General features: G+C 38.6%; 1 protein-coding gene across 10 annotated transcripts in view; it reads right to left on the minus strand.

Moving 5' to 3' along the window:
* The window catches only part of AFF2 (AF4/FMR2 family member 2), a 426551-nt gene that overhangs the window by 96162 nt on the left and 307773 nt on the right, over positions 1–22616 (minus strand). For all 10 annotated transcript variants that reach the window (XM_038415896.2, XM_038415895.2, XM_043491627.1 and 7 more), the window contains 2 exons: positions 16940–16991; positions 1810–1847 (listed from right to left, as the gene is read on the minus strand). In XM_038415896.2, the coding sequence (XP_038271824.1) occupies positions 1810–1847; positions 16940–16991 (90 nt within the window). The remainder of the gene's footprint in view (positions 1–1809; positions 1848–16939; positions 16992–22616) is intronic.

Here is a 22616-nt window from a genome sequence, read left to right on the forward strand (position 1 = left end):
TTACAGTTATCTTAAAGATACCATTTTACTCTTGATCTTAGAGGCAATGTTTTAGGGTAAAACCATACAGGTACATTAAGTGCTTACATTTCATTGAAAAATACGAGGCAGATATTTTAGCTCTTCTTTATGCAGAGTGTAATTAATACGTATAATGGACTCCTTAGGGTACTAACTGAAGCTGCAATCATTAACATATTCAAAGGCAAGTTAAAACAAGCAGTTGGGGAAAACATGACAGGGTGAAATATACATGTGGGGGTGGAGAGCGCTAGATTGGCCATATGGCCTTCTTCCATCCCAAAATGTTAGTATATTTTTCAGGTCCCAGAAAGCAATGATTTAACTTAAAATGAAGAAACGAACATTTTAGATGGCGTAATTGTGGATCGCTGTAAAGTACAAATTGCTTAGAAGTGGTGTTGTCTGCTGTAAACTGGTGCCGCACCACTGACTGCCATGAAGTGGTCCCAGCTTACACAGCGGAGAGTTATACAAAAAATTCATGAATGAAAAATATTATGTTGGAGCCGTCCCCAACTCCATTCTCTTGTCCCCTAGAAGCTGAAAAGGAGCAGCTAATTCACTTCAAACAATAACCACCAGATTTTTAATAGCTTGGACTGGACTGGAACTAGTTACCTAGAAATGAATGGCCCCCTGTTTCATTACAAGTTCCTTCAGCTTTTATATCCCCCCTGGTTTCCATTTCTAATTCTCATCAGATTAAATGAAACATAAAGAGTCTGATTTACAAACTGCCTGGCACCTTGCACGGTTATTCTGATGAGCATTTCACATTCATTTTGCCCTGTGTAAATGACTATCCAAGGTGGAAGGCAATGGAGAGTGAGGCCTGTAGTCTTTTTGTTGTGCCTCCCAAAACACAGCCACTCATGAGCCCTCCCAGAGTTTCTAGGAGAAAAATCACTTCCAAAAGGCATCACGATCAGCAAAGTGCAATGAAAACAGTGGCTATAATAGGAAGATATAGTTCCTGGGGACTTAGTTAAACTGCAGACTGATCATCCACCAAAGCTGGAAGTATGTGTTTTATTGGTACTTAATAGAACATTAAAACTAGAGTATATGTTGTTTAAGCAGAAAAAGTAGCTGTTGATTGCTATTACCCTTAACCGAAAACATCTCTCCTGAAAGTACCAGGACATCTATATGGTAACTTTCTTAATTCAATGATATACTGTAGAGAATGGCTGCTAGTGCCCTAAGATTTAAGAACTTCTCATAAAATGCCCTGGAAAGTGGTCCCTGGTAGCTTGCTCATCCTTCATAGATCCCCAGTATAAAGAACAGAAATATACGTACGTCCCTATGTACGTGTGTGTGTGTGTGTGTGTGAGTTCTTAATCAACAGGATGGCAAAGCTCTGATACCTTGGTGCAAAATATTCCCAAGTGTCTAGAAATCATTTGGCACACTCGCAGTTATTTCCCCCTCTGTCAGATCTTCCCAAAGATTGCAATTAAAAAACAATCTTTTTAGCATATGCAACCCCCCCAGGCAAGGAGTACTATGTACTGAACACGATGATGATATTATCTGGCAGCTATTCATAGACAGTACATATTAATTTATGTAAACTGGACACAAATCAGGGCATGCAGTCATTAGGGACTCATGAAAAATCGAAATCCGTCCTTGATGATCAGGGGATTTTTTATGGCTCTGATTATGGATTAACTTGAGTTCCAATGTCTATTTTATTGCCATATTGTGGGCCTTTTGTTGTGGTTGTTTGCATGAAGTTCATTAAAGTTGAATTTTCCAATGGATATAAAAATAACTTACTTTACAGGAATGTTTCTAGGTTTTGTCTTTTCAGCAGCCTATAAATAGAAGGGGGAGGGAAAAGAAACAGTTAAGCAACATTATTAAGCACAATCATTCCTGGAACCAAAATAATATTAAAATAGAATGCTGTTCAGAAATGGAATAAGCAAACCAAAGCAGGATACCAGAGTTAAGTAGGCAACAGAGTGAAGATAGCGACTGCTGAACTCTTTCCCCACAATCGTGATACTGTTCTTAAAACATTCCTCCTGGTGTTTGAGATATCGGCATGCTTTATTTTTTTAATGGCCATAAGTGTATAGGAACCGTTCATTCAGAATGATTACCGTCTTTCCCGGGCTGAGATCTGGTCATGTTTGTTGCAACGTTACTACCTACATCTAGAATACGAACAGCAATGGGAAAAAATAAAAGCAAGAACGGCTCCTATTTCCAAAACAATTTTTATTAGCCAACAACAGAAAAGGGCAATGGATGACCAAATGTTCAGATCAATTTCCTCCTGTGAAACCTTTGAGAAAACACACTCCAAATCATCTAAATGAGTAAATCTCTGGGCCTCTCGGCCTGCACCGCCTCAGACATGGAGCCTGGTTCCAGTTTATTGCTGAACCCATTGATCTGTGTACAGTCCATTTATCATTCATGAAAAGAGCCAGTGATCTTCACAGTATATTAGAAGAAACAACTCAGATCATCTGTCAACGGCCCTCTTATTTCTGTTTCCCTCTCCACGGGGATTTCATCTCCTTCGATTCTTCTTGAATTAAAATGTTGCTAAGCAACACAGCTGGGGGCACTGATGGCAGAATGGCTACAGTCTATCAAACTGTTTAAGCTGTTGGAGATTTTAGTGGTGATTTTTTTATGCTTCTATAGCATAATTATGTAATCTGAACCAAACTTTTATTCCCTCAGAATTTCATAGACTACATAAATCACATTGTGATACAGAGAAGGTTGAGATATTATCTTAAGACAAAATTAGTGCTGTCAAATCATTTTAGTGCATTCTTTTTAGTATTTGCAGTACTAGGCTATCAGTTTTAAATGGGGAAAGGAGTCAAACTGTTAGGCAGATTACATGTACCGTCGCACTGAAATGCAGATTGAAAGGTGACTGATCCATAAACCCATTACACTATGGAAAACTTTCGTGCTTATTTGCATTTTAGTATATTTCAGGAAACAAAATAAAGCCAGAAAAACTGGCAATGATGCACAAGGGTTAAGGGAGCTTGGGTGAAATATTGTAACCTTTGCTTCATTCAGGGACAAGGAAAAACATATTCCTTGGTAAAAATTCCCAGTGAGGATATCCAAAATGTTCAGATAAGGACAAAAGGATTAGATCTTCTGTCTAAACTGGCCTCAACTCTGAAGTGAATCCCCTAAACTTGCAATATTGGGCTACAAATCTTGTGAGAATAGGCTGACATCATTAGTGGGACCAGAAATTTTACAACCCCCACCCAGTATTAGGAAGATCCACATTTAAATCCATCGACATCCAAAACCATTGATTTTTTACTTAAGATAAGGAATTAAGGTTTGTGAGATCTGAAATGGGGAAATATTAGTTTTATGGACTGGCTCCTTTTGTGCAGAGAAAGGCTTGCTCTTTCGGTCTTAGATTACATTTTACTTTATTTATTATGGGTCGGTAGAGCCTGGGAGAAGCATTTGTTTTATATTTATACAGTGAAATCAACATAAACAAACAAGACAGTAAGCAAGTAAATGAATATTAATCAAACCAACTAGGTAAAAGAATGGTAAGGCTGCTCACTGAAGCATTCAGAACTCAGGAAATGCGAAAGTTAACCTTAATTCTGCCCCCTTGTGCAAACACATGATGAAGTCCCTTCCTGACCTATGCTTCTATGATCACATGCCTGCCTCATGAAGTGGTCGTTGACTGGTGTGGGTCCTGCCTCACTCTATAGGCACCCTCCAAAATATACTTAATTTATTTGATGCGTGCATGTTCAGGGCCAAAAGAACACTGTTTAACAAAAGAACCCTCATTAATAAAACAAAAGTGTGTACAAACTATTTATTTAAAATCTTATAATTGAGCCTGTTAAATAGATTTTCAGTGAACTACTGAATTTCAAGTTTCTATCCTCTCCTGCTGAGGTACTGAAAGTGTTAAAAAGGTTACAAATTCTCTTTTATCACGCAGAAATCTACTTTTTGACTTCAGTCTAACAATTCTCATGATCAGTCTAGCTAGCCTATAGCTGGGGTCTAACACTACAGAGTTTAGGACTGTGTACATCTAAACTAAATCTCAGATAATGGCTACTTTTATCAAATTCTTCAAAATTATCACACACAAACTTGATTGTAAATAAACAGATAAGAGATAACAATAGAACGAGTGGGAAGTGTTTTGAATAGGAAGTAACTATCTATGCAAATACAAAGAATTACAAACTTAAATTAATCTATAGCAAATGAGCAAAATGAGGAAATGTACTAAGCTGTATGAGGACGATGAAGCTATTTCAGAAACTGAGAGAGAATTGGGTACTGTCAAAATCATAGAATATTAAAGATCAGAGTCTAGGCTGTGCATTCAATTTTGAGTAATTGAACATGTGGATTGCAGCTGTTTGCATTGGAGGGGAAAATGTGGTGGTGATGTGTACAATGGGAATCTGCCTACATATTATTCCTGTGTGGCTGTGAAGATTGGTAGCATGCCATTGTTTTCTTAGCTAGTGATTTCCTAGATTACTTGTGATTGTGTTCATGGGAAAAGCACTTCAGTAACTCCAAGTGTTTGGTAGTATAAACTTATCTCTCTCTCTCTCTCTCTCACACACACACACACACTAACCAAAACTTTCAAATGACCAGGAAAGGCTGCACCCAGTTTCAATTTGCATTTTGGATGAAGGAGCTGCTCACTTATTATATTACCTGAACCTATTTGCCACTTAATGGGAGTTGAGGATGGGGGCTGACTATGTAGAATTACTCATAAGGAATTCCATCTGAGTAAGTACGACAGGATCTGGCCCTGTGCTTTCATTTTTCTTGTATGTGTTGCTCACTCTTTTTCACAGTACATTTGTTGCAGTATCATGAGCATGCTCAGTAGAAGAAGATATAGAACAGAAGAATCAAAGTGACATTGAGTAACTATACATATTAAGCTTTGATGCAGAAATGTATTGTTTGAAAATACTGTGTGTGGCGCAGGTCTGTCAATTAGAGCTAATTATTTTTTCTCTGATCAGGAAGAATGCTATCTTGTTTTAGGCCGGTTTCTTTGAAATGTACATCTTTTATACAACCTCATTATAGGAAAATACTTCCTCCAAATTACTTTTATTTCTAGGTTGCTTCGCTATTGACTCAAATGGTCTACGTTGAATAGTTCTCTTTGCTTTGATAATTAACTTTTGATCATTACTGAATTTAACAGCTCTAGTCAGATGTGTTCATAGTCATCCTCGTCAATTACTTCAGTGCTCATCACCTTTAATCTTTGAACAAAATGATCTCATTGAGCTTCCATCAGCCTTGCTACAGAGTTAACAATTTCTGTTTCACGTCTTCATGACTCAATTTGTTTTAGACGTGAGGTGAGCTTTTGATTAATAATTTAAGAGATTTCAAAGACAAACAATCTTAAAAGTGAGTTATTTTGTGCATCTTATATTCTGGGCATTTACAAATAAGAAAAGGTTTTTAAAACCCAGAATGATTCCTGAACTTCACACATTAAAATTACTATAAATAGAGTAGGTAGGAGGTTCCCAAATCATGATACATGAGGTCTGAGTGGGCGATCACACTGCAAAAGACTGGAGTGAAAATGAAATAATATAATAGGATTCAATGAGCGTTAGGAGGGTTACATCATGGGATTGCTGCTAATTTTGAGTTTGAAAATGTACATTAAAATAATTTAAGATGATTAGAAAATGGAGACCAGACTGAACTAGACAGTTATACTGCTTTAATTTGTAATTTCCTTCTGATTTTGTACAATTATGGTACTAGTTATATACCATATCTCTCTAAAATTATCCTCTCTCCACAGCTGCCCCTCTAGGCAGACACAGGATGAGAAGGAGAAAGAAGATAAATTGGAGGAACAGATGAAGGGCAGCAGCAGTTGCAGAACGAACATTCATAGAAACTTTTTGGGTGTTGGGGGATGGTTTTCCATTGCATTCAGGGAACTCAAATGTGAACTCCAGATGTGAGCAGAACAGAACAGTAATAGAGAAGTGAAAGAAATGTGTCCCTACAGGCTGGATAAAGAAACAAGTTTCACTAGTTGTCACACAAAAGAAGGCACTGGCAAATAACCGTCACCCTATTCTAGCCTATGGCATAGATTCCTTCCATGAACTGCACTGTGGGCCAAAATAGTGTCTGTTTTTCTGGTTATCAATAAAGGCACTAATCTTTCTGATGGATAGACACTGTGTTTTGGGCAGTGCAATGCGCCTAGAGCACCAAAAATACATGCATAGTTAACACTCAAAAAGGGCTAGTCAAAAAATGTTGGTCAAAATTTTCTTTTGATGAAAAACTGGGTTTTAGAATAAATGAAATTTTCCGCTGAAAGCATTCCTACGGAATAGGTAAAGTTCTCACTGGAAAACTGAAATCCGAAAAGTTTGCAGCCAACAATGTTTGGGTTTTACAAGTTGAAATGTTCTGGAGAACCCTTCTCCCACATTTTCTCATCAGCTCTGCTCTCAGGTGTGAGCAGCTAAACTATCCCACGTAGGTATGTTCATGACTGACCATATTCTCCTCTTGTTCAGTCAGTGGAACAGACGATCATCATTGAAAGCCCAATTCAGCACCCCTGGCACTAATGAAAATCTTTCCATTGACTTCCATGGGAGTTAAATCAGTCCCTTTGCAAATTAACACCGCTCTTGGAGGTTGCGCTTTGTCCTTTGGGTCACTGATAGGGTGCTGAGTCATGAATTAAACTACTAAGAATGGATGGTGCTGGACCTTGGTCTGCTTCTGTAATTAGACAGTTGGTCTCAGGTGAATTTTCTGTGGGGTGGAGAGGAGCACAGTGAGCATGAAGGAAGTTGTGCAAAAGTTGGGAAAATTGTGCTGGGGGTCACAAGCCTCAAGGAATCTCTGTTTTTTTTTTTAAAGCTGTGGTCACAGTCTCCTCTACCTGTCCCCTAACATCAGTGGAGGAGATTCTGTTTCCTTATTGCTAATAATCTTTGACATGAAGTTGGAAACCTTGTCACAGAGATGCTGTGTGTGGTATGCTAGGGCAGCCTCACCCTGAGGATGAAAAGCTAGGCTCACTCAATCTAGGACAGAAAAAATGGAATGAGCATGCACTCTTCTCATTCCAGAATATTCTTGCGTGTAGCCCCTGTTTTCCTTCAGAAGGCAAATAAAAAGAGTAGAGTAGCTGAGATCAGCTTTAGAAAGGACCAGATCACCATCAGATCACCAAAGGATGGCTATAGACCCAAATTGTGTACATCCTTCCCATAGGACTCTTCATGGGTATGTATTAGATACAGAGCATCTCCATACCTTTCTACACCTTTGAGCAATACAGCACCTTTCAGGGCTTTACAAGAGTTCTTCAGGACTATTAAGGGGGGATTCCACTAAGTTGGAAACTCCTGTTTTAGCTGGTGCAGTGCAGGCTGGGTAAAATTTGCAGCCTTTTAGGGATAACAAAGTTTGAAAAGAAATGGCACGTCCATCTACAGATGGTGGCGCACCTTCCAGTAAACTCACTGACTTACCGTAAAGATGCTTTTGGGTCACTGTGTGCAATGACCAGCATTTCCCCCAAATTTTTATATTTACTAAGGGAAATGGTGGCCAAACTGAAGAAGCATGTAATGCAAAATATGGCCACTTCCCATTCTTCATGGCATGTCCCAAATGAGAAGAAGACACTGAGACAAGAAGCCCAAAGCCAGTGTCTTCAGCAATGCTTCTCAGTGTACTGTGGGATTTTTCAAAATCGTACAAAACATCATTTGCTGATGTTGTAAGGCAGGTAAGGTGGAGTGGGACAGAGGAAGTGTAAACAATAATTTGTCCTTCTATAACACCTTCTTTTGGGAAGGTCTCAAGATGTTTTCCAAGTGATAATTAACTCTCACTATGCCCCTGACAGGTGTAGTAGGTATTATTTATATCCATTCCACTGCGGGGGAACTGAAGCACAGAGAAATTAAGGGATTTGGCCAAGGTCACACAGGAATTCTGTTGCAGAGCTGAGAATGGAACTCCCAATGCACAGCCCCACGTGTTAACTACAAGAGAAAAAAATTGTCAAAAGGCAAAGGAAGGAGAAAAAGACAAGAAAATTACAAAGGATAAAACAAAAACTCCCCCTAAAAGTTGCCCCAAGAAAAGAAAAATAAGTCTAAGGTGAAAGACTAGGGCTGAGAGCCAAGAGAACAGTATTTCTACCACTGATCATTGTGAAACTGTAGGCAACTCACATAATCTACATGTGCCTCAATTCCCCACCTATAACTCATGGAGAATAATACTTTGTATTTACCTCATTACTATCTTACAGGTAGGTTTAGCGTATTAATATTAACAAATGCTTTGAGATCCTTGGATAAATGTGTTCTTAAATTGCTAAGTGCTGTTAATGAGTATTGCTTCTCCAAAGCTTACATGGGTTAAAATGGCCTTTTGTCACATCAAAAGGAAGAAGTATACACAGCCATATCAGCAGCAGCCTCTCTTACCCCAATTTACTTGCAGTTTATGCACTTAGATTCCCCTTTGTAGTGAAGGTCTTTATCTCATTCCTCAGGGAGTCCCTCATCTTTTTCCTCCTCTAAATCAATGAATAGTTACCCAGGCTTGAGAAGCAAAAGGGCAGAATCAAAGAGCAACAGCAGTGGCAGTGCTGGGAAAGATGTGAGGCAATATTGGTATTGTTCATATTGCTCATTTATTGCCTATGCAGGATTTAAAGAGTTCAAGGACTATAATATATATTTCATACATAACCTGTTACAAACAGGCACTGGAGAGATGGACGTAACAACACACATCAAAAACTTCTGTGCTGCCCTTGGGCTGCTTTTGTTTGTTGCTCAGCTCGTTGGTTAATTTAATTGTGTACTAAGTAATGAGGCTCCAAACATTCTGCACAATAATTGAGTTGGAATATTTTTGGGTAGTTTTGTGACAGACCAACTTTCTTTCTGTGAAAACCAAATTCATGAAAGGTGCAAAATAGTCCATGTTCCTACAAGGGACGGGGGATTAACGTTCAATCTGTTCACAGGGCAGATTCCCCCACTGCTGGCACAGCAAACTGCACCTCCCTTCACCCACTATTTCTGCTGTGCCCAGGGGGATTCACCCCAGTGGGGTTTATGGCAGTCAGGTCTCACCACCATTCACCCATAGGTGCTCCTCTGGGGAGAGTAGCTTTAATCTCCACTGGGATTCCATGTTTCCTGCTTGCAGAGGCTGACAACTGGCTGTGCTCCCTCAGTTCCTTCTGCTGCTTTTCCAGCCAATGACAACCACCTTTGGGGTTGTGCTGGCCATCTGTGGGCACATCCAACTTGAGCTATAATAGCTCCCCATGTCTGTGTGTCTGAATCTGCACTGGCCCTTAACTTAAGCTGGGGAAAGGCTGCCCTCACTTTTGCTGGTTATCATTTGATGCGTGGAATTAGCTAAGGAGCTAGTAGGGCTATATTTTCTGCCTCTGTTCCAGGTATATGACGTCTGTGCTGTGATCAATATTACTTGGTCATTTCATGTGGGTAGCATGAAACTCCCCCCCACTCCCAACAAAAGTGAAGTGCCTAGTTAAGAGAGTACTAAGGAGTGTGTTAAGTGTATGCTTGTTTGTGGATAAGCAAGGAGAAGACCTCTCTATAACATCATTCATCAGTCCTTTCCCTCTTTGCTAGGACTGTCTGGCTGCCAAGCATCTTTGTGTTTGGTTTTTCCCTGTTTTTTTCTATATCTGATGAAGCTGAGAGCTGTTTCACACCAGCCAAATTGGACAAGGAAAAGACAATCCAGTGTCCTCTGACTAAAATGGCTGCTTCATCCCCTGCTTCTCTTGTATGTACAGCATGGATTCCATAGCCCTATTGAGGGCCACAACTGGAACCTTCATGGCAAACTTTTGTTTGGTCAATTTCCAGCTCAGTTCCATAGTACCATACAGTGCAACCGTATGTTCCAAGGGTCATTTAAATTGCCTTGTCATTGGTAGATACATTCCTGTATGATGATGTACTGAAAAGATTAAATAACATGTCAATGACCTGAAAGAATTACAAGTCCTAAAATCTCTGGTATTCTAGTGATTTGAAATTGTGTATACACTTTATCTGACATATTCTTTACAAGACCTCAGAGGCATTACTGAATGCAGTGGCCACAAGTGTTTATGTGGCACAGAAATACCATGAAATGAATCCCCATGACTATTGTAGGCATGTTTCAGAGTAGCAGCCGTGTTAGTCTGTATTCGCAAAAAGAAAAGGAGTACTTGTGGCACCTTAGAGACTAACTAATTTGAGCTACAGCTCACGAAAGCGTATGCTCTAATAAATTTGTTAGTCTCTAAGGTGCCACAAGTACTCCTTTTCTTATTATAGGCATTGTTACCAGCCATACAATCTCTTGTTGCCAGAAATTAGTCTTGTGAATCAGGAGTATCCTGGGGCAAAATATGCCCTGTGTATGGGAAATAAGGCTGTTTCATTAGTGTTGCACAGAATAAAATATTTTGAGTACCAAGCAAAAATGGAATGGGGTATCAAGAAGAGACATTTCTCCATCAGAGGATCTTTCTTAGCCTTTAGAATGAAAAAGGTTGGCGTATGGCTACACTATCCTAATGGCTTCTGTTTTCACTAATGGCTGAATGAAAACATTTCCCTACAGCTATAAAACATGACTGTATATCTTAAACACGGTTATGTAGGGTCTTCATCAAAACAAATTTTGCTGTGGCAGCTACCAATGTTGCACTGCTTTGTCTGGGATTTCAGTGAAACTCAGTGACAGATAAACTGTTTACATTAAAAGACTCTATCAAAGTTATTTTGTACCTAGTTTCATCCTAATCCATCTGATTTTTCTATAACTTTGACAAGACGACCTCTCTCGCTGCGTGTGCAGTATTGATGTCATTACTGAAGAGCTGTCCCTCAGCCTTTCTGCTGATAAAGTAAATGGAAATGTGGAGAAACCTTGAGGAGGCAAACAACTTGTTCAGGATCTAGCTAAAAAACAGGAAAAATTACAACAGGAAAGGGCATCTCTTGTTGCAACTAGTATGGTTACTATATCACTTTAAAACAGTGCTGTTTACATGATGAACATGTACTGAATCTTTTATATTCACAAACCTTAAGCCAAAAAGTCTGTTTTAATTTAACTTGAATAAATGCTTTGAAAATTCAATGTGCATTACAAGAATCAGAAGCTCCCCCTATGGCTGACAGCATTTTTAGACTCTCAGCTACAAAGTAATTCATTTTGCATGTAATTATCTAATACTAACCTAACCAAGAAAGAGTGTTTAGATAAACTATAAAACTTAGATCATGGACATGGATTATAAAGGAGGTGTCTCGTGCATGCATGGTTATCACACATGCAAAAGGTAATCATTAAGTGAAGGAGGGAAAAAAACAAATAGAAAAGATAAAAATGTTTCATGGATTGTTCTGCCAAAAATACTATGTACATAAAATATTCAGAATAATGGAACAGATCTGTAAATGGTATCAAAGTTTCTTTGGTTCAAAAATACACAGATATGCAGCAATGTGCTTTAAATTAAGTGCATGTTTCAAAGGTTATGAAGATTATTCCTTAGGAAGAACAAAGAAGAGCTGGTTAAAGAAAACTGGGTACACTGCAGCTACTTAAAATACTGTATCAGGGCACAATTCTTTTGGATGGCTCTGAGCTCAAAGCTAAATTGAATTATGCAGAGCTACTTTAAAGAACAAAAAAATACTAACCTGTGTTTTATCTAAGCTCTTTAAGATGAACCTAGTCACTAATTAAAAAAACCTCACTATTCTGCCTATGTTTCTGGGTTTTTTTTTTGTTTAACTAAGTAATAGAACCATCTAAAGGCTCTATCCTTCCTTACAGAATATTGTTAACATTAGAATCCCTGAAATGCATTGCCAAGTTTTAGGTTTACTAATACACGTCTGTCCTTTTCTTTGTATTTATAATCCCACAGCCAATCTGAAATTATTGGGTAATGGGAGCATTCTCTGCAAAGTAACAAAATCTTAGTGATGCATCAAAATTCTGTTTAATGACAATACTGTAACAGTTCAAAATCCAGGCAACTGCTTAAGTTAAATATAAGGATTCCACTCAATAATACATTAAGCAGATGTTTACCTGGTGTTATGAATTTGTGCCACAAATATCTATTGGGTTGGTCAGCGTGCATATTAAAAACCACTGGAATAGGTCAAATTGTAGATAATATAAAACTTTCAAGACAGCAATTTTAATAAAACTGTCAATACAATTTTCTCTGTGAAAACATTTGAAACTGATTATGTTGCTTACTTTGAAAGAGAAACACAAGGTCTATATCTTTAGATCTTTTATTGAACTGTGAGCACAGCATCAATAACTGCTTCTCAGCTGTAAATGAAAATTGATTCCAGATCTAACCCCTCATCTTAACTGTGTTCCTTTAATCCCAAATCACCCACAATGGAAAGCAAAAGAATCAGCGCTATGCGTGATATAAAGCACGTGTCCCCTGCTTTGTTCTAAGGTGACTGCACTGTTGATGATGCTTCCCCCAAAATGTTAGCAGGAGATTTAGGAGATAACTGTAGCTTTTCAGATGGTGGCCCATAAAGCAATGTGATGAATTCTGCACCTGGCTTGGAACAACTTGCTCCTGCTTCATCACAATGATCAATATGGTTCATAGATTCATAGGATTTTTAGATCAGAAGGGACTGTTAAGATCATCTAGTCTGACCTCCTGCATAACACAGGCCAAAGAACTTCACTCAGTAATATCTGCATTGAGCCCACAACTTCTGTTTGAGCTGTAGCTTTTAAGAAAGATATGCTGTCTTGACTTAAAGATTGCAAGTTATAGAAAAATCATCTCATTCCTAGGGAAGGGGTTCCAATAGTTAATTATCCTGACTGTTAAAAATTTGCACATTATTTCTTGTGCCTTATTTCTAGTGAGAATTTTTCTAGCTTCATCTTCCAGCCTAGCGTAACTACTGTCAGAAATCAATTCCCCCTGCTGCTATTTGTTGACTATTGGCAAGTTACCTCTTAACCTTCTCTTGGATAAACTAAATAGATTAAGCTTCTTAAGTCTCTCACTATAAGGTATGTTTTCTAGATTTCAAATAATTCTTCTCTCTTTTTCCTGAACCCTTTCCAATTTTCAGTATTCTTTTCAAAGTCTGGATGCCAGAACTGGGCACAGAATTCCAGTAATGGTCTCACTGATACTTGATACAGGGTAATATTCCTTTTCTTGTACATCCAAGAATTGTTTTCACCCTCTTAGTTACAACATTGCACTAGGAACTTGTGTTTAGTTGGTTCCTCCCAAGAAGTGTGAAACAAAAGGAAGAACCTGATTGGCAGATGGAAAAAGCAGGATGCAGTTCAGATTTTGGGTTTGGACCCTACTCTAGTTATTTCACTGATTGCAAATATTTGTGCTGGCTCATGGGACTGGGAGAAATAGATAGCTCAGCAAATCATAGTCTAAAATTATTTACTTTCATTTAAGAAAAATCAGTAGATGGTACATTTTTGCACCCTTAAACCTGTGCTTGGCCTATGTTACAAGCTGCATAAAGTACAAAAATGGTGATTTTGGAGGACAAGGTAAATCTGAAAGGTAAAATAAAAGAGAGGAGACAGACTACAAAGATATTGGACAAACTGTTAAGATGCTTTTAATCTTTTCTCTCCCAGTTACAGTATGCACATGTGTATATCTGAATTTCAAGCATCATTTGACTGCAAACTCTTACATTAAAAAATTAGTTTTGTAACTCAGTGCCCCATAGCTGAATGTTTGGTATGTTATAATTTGTATATTGTGATAGTCTCATTCCAGCTCTCATGAATGATCATTTTATATATTCTAGGAAACAGCATTTTGCCTTTAAACATGCCCTAACTGTTTTGTTAGTGTTTATGTATCTGACCAGTACACCGGATCAATGTTTTCTTTTTTCTTTTTTTAAATAAACATGATCAAAACTTGTAAAGTGAGAAAAAATCCAAAAAGTAAAACACTTGACTGCTACACCAGAGCTCTACTTCTCCACTTGCCCAGGTCCCAATGTAGGATGCAATCTGTGACAAAGATCCACAATGAAGGATGTGCACAATTTATTAATGCAGGAGACTTAACATGGGATTCTTCCCTTTAATGCATTCAATGTTTTTTATTCCCTCCATTTCATGATCTTCTATTTCTGATGTAACTAAAAATGAGGGCCTGCACATTTGGGTGGAATGCTGGAAATTATCAATGCCCCTTGAAACAAAGGACAATTGGGAGAGCTTTTCCTTTCCAGACAGATTATTTATTTTGATACCTGATGTAGCTCACGAAAGCTTATGCTCAAATAAATTTGTTAGTCTCTAAGGTGCCACAAGTACTCCTTTTCTTTTTGTGAATACAGACTAACACGGCTGCTACTCTGAAACCTGATTGAAGAGTGCACTCTTGGAATACCTAAATATGCAGCAAAGCATCTGTTTTTTAAAAGATACTTGGGATTGCTCAGAAGGTTTGAACCTCCTGCCTAGTGTGAAAACAGGGTCAATACTAAACAGAAACTCTCCTTTATATGTATTGTAGAACCCTAAGAAACCAAATGAATGTTTCTTACTGTGTTCCTTACTTCTTCTCTTTGAACCTGGTGTTGCCAATGGCATTACTAGAAAGTGACACCTGGATTTTTAGTGCAATGGTATTAGTGTAAGACCCACAGGTTCCTTGTTTTTCTGAAAGACACTAAAGTTATATCCAAAGCCCATCACAGTTGATGGGAATCTTTTCATTGACTTCAGTGGGCTTTGAAACAGGCCCTTACTTACTTCAGCCCCTGATTCTGCTCTCACGGTTGCTGGTGTGAACACAGAGTAACTCCACTGATGTCAGCGGAGTAACACCAATATGAAACTGGTGAGAGATCAGAATCAGGCCCAGAGTATCTGTCTGCCTGCCATTATTCTAGTTTTGAACTGATACTGACATTGCCAAAGAGATTACATTGGGCCTCACATTATACATGTTACATTTTAAAGGATGATTTGGGCAACTTCCTTTGAGTGATATGTCCAATCAAGCAGTACATTTGTTAGTCAGACAAGCTGCACAAGATTATACAACTCTACATGTAGGCTTTTAATACTTTGATTTGTGAGTGCTTGACACTGGGTTTCTGTGTTGGAAAAAACTGACTCATACAATCCAGGTGCCAATGGATACTACGAAGTATATATTTCTTGGCATGCCCGGAAGGAGGAAATGGGAGGGGTAGCGGCAAAATTCAGATACTTTGAAGAATAAATGAGAGCGCTCAGTTAAAAGCAACATTTCTGAAGCTGTAGGTAAACAGACATCTCAAAGGAGGTTTGCATCATTCCCTTTTCATATTCCTAATGATCAGCTGGACACCGTGAGAATGTCTTATCAAGGAAGAAAATAAGAATGCCCACATAATACAACATTCCACATCATAACAATTATGGCAACAAAATCCAAAATTTGCTGTCATTTGTGCTCTGCTTTACTGTTTTACAACCTAAGAAAGATATGGGGCCAAATTCATCCTTGATTTAATTTCATTGTCGTCACTTATACCAAGGATGAATTTGGCCCAAGGTGTCTAGACTTTCTTATTAAAATTGCTGAAAATATGCATGTCCTCCATTTTATTTCTCAGCAGTAACTGTAAATATTTATAATGCCGAATGGAAGAGAGGACAATGGTATCAGCAAGTTTTCTGCAAATGCTTTTTCACTAATGTCCCCTGTAATCTGAAAGACCCCTGCTATTGATTCACAGCCAGGTCCTGATGCTGTACCTCTGGGAAACGGGAGTGTATTACTATTATTTACATTCGAATTAATGATTGTGGACTCTAAACACTTTGCTCAATGGCTGGAACAAAAGTTCCACTGATTCTCCACTGCTTTGGACTACAGTCATTTATATCAGTGTAAGTGGGTGCAAACCATTACTCCTGGTTGGAGTGAGTGGAGAACTGTGATTTGGGAGCATTTTACAACCCTTTTCACAGGTGTAAACAGCGACACAAACTGGGTGCAAGGCACTGGAGTCAAGATGATTAACTGGGGAACTAAAACAAAGGCTAACAGGACTTGTCTCCCCTTGAAAATTATTCCTGAATAACTCCATGTGTAGACACTCTTAGGCCTGGTCTACATTACAGGGTTAGGTTGACAAAAGCTACCTTGCGTTGATTTAGCTGTGGAAGTGTCTTCACTTAAATTTGGCTCTTGCTGATGTATGTGCCTCTCTATGCCAATTTAGTAACACCACCTCCCCAAGTGTTGTAGAGTCATGGTCAATGTAATTAGGTCAACGCAGTGTCAGTGTAGACACGGGGATGTTACTGGCATTCAAGAGCTGTCCCACAGCACCCCACGCTGACAATACAATCAATACAAGCACTCCTGGGGAGGATGTGCTCTGCTGAACCAAGGAGCCAAGTGTGCATACACACAAGCGATTTAATAACTGAGGTGGTGATATGCTGATAGAAGTTAGGTTGACATAATCTTGTAGCGTAGACATGGCCTTATTCTGGAATAGGAGTACCGTGTTCCTGTTAAACTTAATCCACTTTCAAAGTGAATTAAACTGGAACCTAGTTCTCTTATTTTGGAGTAAGAGTGTCAGAATGTGTGACTATTCATGATCAGTTGTTTGGGAATAACTATTCCAGAATAACTCAATGTGTAGGCAAGCCCTGCGGTGATGGAGAAGTTTACCCAGGAATGGATTTGATACAGATATAATAAAATAATATGTAACCCCATTCAACTGATGAAGATATTGTCAGATATGTTTGTGATATGCACATGTCAGAATTTTACCTGTTCATGGTCATCTTCATCACTGCTGAGTTTTAGATCATCTTCAAGCATTCTAAAAAAAATAAAATACATAACTACATTTAATGAACGAATTTTATAAATTATAGGCCAAATCTAACCCTCAATGAAGTCAGTGAAAAAACTCCCAGTGAGTTCAACTGCAGCCAAATCAGAATCTAAAAAAGAAAAGTGTGAATACACTATGATCACCACATTCCTTTTTATGCGGATAAAGGTGAGGGTGGACTACTTTGAAAATGACTCCATCGCAAGTGCTTACAATTAGCCCCTCTTTCATGTCCTCTTCTATCTGCTGACTGGCCCATAGTGTTTATCTTACCACAAATGGGTATATCTAAATTGGGAGAAAGAAAAGGAGTACTTGTGGCACCTTAGAGAACTAGGAAATTTATTTGAGCATAAGCTTTCGTGAGTTACAGCTCACTTGCATCCGATGAAGTGAGCTGTAGCTCACAAAAGCTTATGCTCAAATAAATTTGTTAGTCTCTAAGGTGCCACAGGTATGCCTTTTCTTTTTGCGGATACAGACTAACACGGCTGCTACTCTGAAACCTGTCATTATGCAAGGCACTAAATTGGGAGAGTGGGGTTAAAGTAAGAGGAAGCACAGCTCCTCTCCTTTGCTGGAAACAGAGAAAGGGCTTCCCCCTTTTCTTGATTTAGGCAATGCTGCCCCTGATCTTTCTTGGCTGGTGATTTGAGGACCCACCAGTCAGGGGATTGTGAACTGGGAATATCAGAAGGAGCTGGTGCCTGTTTGAAGAATTTCTGCCCCTTCCAGCATTCCCGTCAGGAGGTATAGTAGTATCGGAGGGAAAGACAAGAGTTTTCCATGCTAGGAATCTCCTCTACACGGTCTCTATTCTACAGGGGAATCTGTCACACCACTGTTCCCTGTTTCCTCTACAGGACAAAGGGAAGGAGGACACCATGCTGCCCCCAGCTCTCTTTCCACTTTGGAAGGGGAAGTGATGAAAAATATAGACTACTATATTACTACCTATTTTATACAACATCTCTCTTTTGATAAATCTGTATATTTTTGAAGTTCAGGAATAAGATATTTCCATGTTTTGGAAAAGAAACCATTTTTACCTGCTTTTACATCAGTCTAGATTCTCCATTTTCCTGAAGTCTAGATGACCACAGAATAAGAGTTGGGAGCCACCAAGTATACGCTCCTATCCAACTACCCATACCTACATTGTGTGAGTGGCAATGAGCGATCTTGGGGACACAAATTCCTTTAAGCTACATTTCTTCTGTTACCCCAGTCTCTTTTCTACACCAAATCCCTTTGTCACTAGATAATGGAACAACATATCAGCATGCATCATCAAGACCTCTCATGATAGCCACTGAAATTGGTGAGCTTCCTCTGTTTTATTTTGATCTCCTTCAACCTCTGCAAGAGACTTGCAAATTGCAATTATGGATTTCATGTTGATGGAGCTTGGAGTCTATGAATTTTTACTGTTAGTCTTTAAATAACAGTAATAATCAATGAGTGTTTTGTTTGGATGGTCTTTTGTTTGAAGACTACCAGTAAATCATGGCTGGCTGCAAGGGGACAGTATTGCAATTGGTCAAATATCAGCCCTCTCCAAACCCTGCTGGTGCTTTTAAAAGAGAAAGTGTAAGGAGAACTTTAACTGGCTAGTAAGTCATCTGTCTTTTAGTGACCTCTGTTGTCAGGCCGCTCAGTGGTTACAAAGTATCTGGACATGAAACTACTAGTCATTAACCTCTTGATAAATGGCAGATGCCTCCTTGTAAAATGTGAGCTCATAGAAGTAAGTCTGAGGTATGGATAAGGAATTTTTCCCTCCAAAACTAAGAAATCTGCAGGAAATATTAATCTTTAGAGGGCTAGATTTTAGTGATCAATGGGAACTTTTTATGTTGTTTATCTAGCAGACACATTCATTTGTTTCTACAGTGGCACTGCCTGCTGCACCATTCATAACGACAGATCATTGCAGCTTGAGCAATCCATAGCCCTTAACTGCATCATCAGAGTTCATTATATACTATGAGGACAATGCACTCAGAACTGTGAAAGCACCCTAATGTGTGGATACATCTTTGTGACTCTTAATTCTAATTCAATCCTAAATTCCTCTTCTAAAACCTACATCTCATTTAAATATGCAAAATATTCTGCCTCTTTAAAGCAGCATTGCTGGATAATAATGTACTCTGTATTATTTAAAACAAAATACAGAGCTAAAAAAAATAAGGCAAGGGACCTTTTCATGAATTAAACCTAAAGGGTTATTTCTTTCTTTCTTTCTAGCCATTGCACTTTTTTTCGTTTTGTTACATGTTAAATTTCTTCCTGACATATTCTGTTGAAGTAAACCAAAAGGATAAAGAAAATTCTGTATTAGACAAATGAAAAGACGCAAGCATAAAAAGATAAATGAATGTATTTACTATCTTATTTACTATCTTACTTACTATCTTTACTTACTTATTTACTATCTTATAAGTCTGAAACAGTCTTATAAAATGGCTGATTAATAACTGTCTTCCCCCCGCCCCCGTTCCTCAGACGTTCTTGTCAACTGCTGGAAATGGCCCACCTTGATTATCATTACAAAAGGTTTTCTTCCTCCCCCTGCTGGTAATAGCTCATCTTAAGTGACCACTCTCCTTACAGCATGTATGGTAACACCCATTGTTTCATGTTCTCTGTGTATATAAATCTCCCCACTGTATTTTCTACTGAATGCATCCGATGAAGTGAGCTGTAGCTCACGAAAGCTTATGCTCAAATAAATTTGTTAGTCTCTAAGGTGCCACAAGTACTCCTTTTCTTCTTATATAGCATGTTACAGATATTTTCTAAGAGTACCATAAGCAATAGATATGTTTATATTGAATATTGAAATTTGATATAAAATATGATGATATAAAATATGATGATTAGTAGGAAGGACAATTGTTGGAGTTGGTTTCAGATAAAGTAAATCTGCAGGATTTATGAGTTCCCCGTCAAGAGACTAATGGATGTTTAGAAGACTAGAGAGAGGGGAAAAATTGGATTTGGGTATTTGTTTAGAGGTTCCAAGCTTATCACTTGGAGTATATAATTCTTCTTAGCCTGGTCTGCTACATGAGGAATATGTCATCACATTCAGTTACACAACTCAAAGGTTAAACAACCAAACCACACCGCTACTAAAATGCATCATCCTTTAGTGACAGATGGAATAATTAGGGAGAAACAGAATATGGTACCAACAGTAAATATATGGCAAAGCAAAAAGTGAGAGAATAAATTCAAAAATATACAGAATGCATAAATGAAAGTGGAACGTTCAAGAGTTCAGAAAGCCTTCTCCCAGAGGATATTAGTTAGAAGGAGGTAATATTTTACAGAAAATGGAGGACTTAGATGTTCTTCAACCATTTTAAAATGTGCTTAATATTCTGGAGATGTGGGTCATGCTGGCTTGCATGTTTAATGCTTCTATTAACTCCCATTTATAAGCAAGTGGCATCTGATCACACTCAAGGCCCAATAAGGGCTTTTAAAGATTGCCAGCAATCTTAATCCAAGGTGACTGTTTCATAATCATCATAGCTAGGGAAGTAACACATTTCAGTCTCAAAGCCCTGAGCCAGAAGAGCTCTGTATCTTTAGTACTTTCCAACACTGTCTATATGGTTTGAACATGAATTTGAGTCCTCTTGAGAGACAGATACATGTAAGTATGCATATATGATCTATATGGAACTATGTAACTGTTAAACTTAAGAACATCATGTGTTGAGATTACAGAATGAATTCCTTGGTAATATCATTCCCGCTGTTAATAAAAGGCAATTCAGTGGATATATTAAAGTTGCAATGAACACAGTCAATGAGGGTAAATCAAAAAGAAAACAGTCTGTATCAGAACGCTATCTCTGGAGGTGTTACAAATTCATTTAGTTTCCTATTCTTCTCTGTCCTAATCGACATTATTGTTGAATAAACATGTACTTGTTTGTACTTTCATCCATAGCTAATGCATAATACCACTTTAGGGAAAGTGTGGGATTAAGAAGGATTTTTGATCTCATTATTAGAGCAGTGCCATTTAGAGAGCAACAGTTAAAGCTGTGTCAGCATATTCATTATATTTTTAGAGGTTTATAATTTGGGATGTGAATTTGCAGCAGCCTGAAATGTGGTGACAAAGAAACACATTTATCCCTGGGGCAAACTGGTGTAATTCTCCTTCACTGACTACTACACTTGCTTATTCCAGAGATGAATCTACTCCAAGAGCAGGCTTTTTATGCATTAGAAACCTAGATAGAAAGGGGGTGGAATGAAGGTTTTATTGGCAGGAGTTTGGGAGGGCCACACCACTGACAATTGACAAAAACTTTATTATTTTGAGGATGCATCTGGCTGGTGAATATTGTCCATATGCTCAGGGTTTAGATGATCGCCATATTTGGGGTCAGAAAGGAATTTTCCTCCAGGGCAGATTGGAAGAGGCCCTGGAGGTTTTTTGCCTTCCTCTGTAGCATGGGGCACGGGTCACTTGCTGGAGGATTCTCTGCTCCTTGAAGTCTTTAAACCACGATTTGAGGACTTTAATAGCTCAGACATAGGTGAGGTTTTTCGCAGGAGTGGGTGGGTGAGATTCTGTGGCCTGCATTGTGCAGGAGGTCAGGCTAGATGATCAGAATGGTCCCTTCTGACCTTAGTATCTATGAATCTATGAATCTATGCAGTAAGTTGACTTAGGCCTTTGTGGACTGTTTGAAAAATGGTATGGATTGAAAGTGAGGCTGCCCTAAAACAATTTTGGAGGGATATATGATTTTGGTTCAATGAGCTGGATCATTACTGTTTCTTTGCTCTCCTGGTGCTTTTCCCAAGGATCTAGCAGCCAGAACGAGAAACACGTGTGCACTGAAAATATACCAGCTTAGACATGAACAAAGAACGTCCTCTCTGATCAGCACTTGTAGATGCCATCAAAGAATTCTGAGAATCCCACCAGGCTCCTTTTTGTTCCAGAAGAGGATTGTATTCCAAACTCCGCCCACTCCCGCACTCAGTACAGTTTTGCACAGGCATGAATTATGGAGCCAGGTCACTACATCCCAGTAGTTTTCGTATGCTCAATTAAAAAGGAACAAACGGTTTTAACCATTCATTCATGCAATAACTGATGGAAAAAAGGTCAACCAAGCGGACATGAAAGAACAAGATAAAAGACTGAACCTGGACTGCAACTCATTGCACTGCTAACAAACCCAAGTGAATGCAGGAATGGAGCCAATTCTAAAGCCATCACTATCATAAACATTGACTTCATGAAATGTTCTGTGCACCTCAGACCTGTAGGTTTGGGCCCTTGCCAGCAGGGTGACCAAACGTCCCGATATTATTGGGACCATCCTAATATTAAGGGCTTTGTCTTATACAGGCAACTATTCCCAACTTACCCCGCGGTCCCGATTTTTCATACTTGCTATTTGGTCACCCTACTTGTAAATGAGCAAGTAAAAGTTTGATTTAGGAAAGATGAGATAATTATTATCCATAAAAAGTACAATCACCAGATACCTCATTTTCTATAAATTCACATACCATTTTAATAGAAGCTTTAGAACTCCTGAAAGGGATATTGTCATAGCTGACAGGCCA

Source organism: Dermochelys coriacea, chromosome 9 (genome assembly GCF_009764565.3).
Source record: "Dermochelys coriacea isolate rDerCor1 chromosome 9, rDerCor1.pri.v4, whole genome shotgun sequence".
Taxonomy (NCBI): domain Eukaryota; kingdom Metazoa; phylum Chordata; order Testudines; family Dermochelyidae; genus Dermochelys; species Dermochelys coriacea.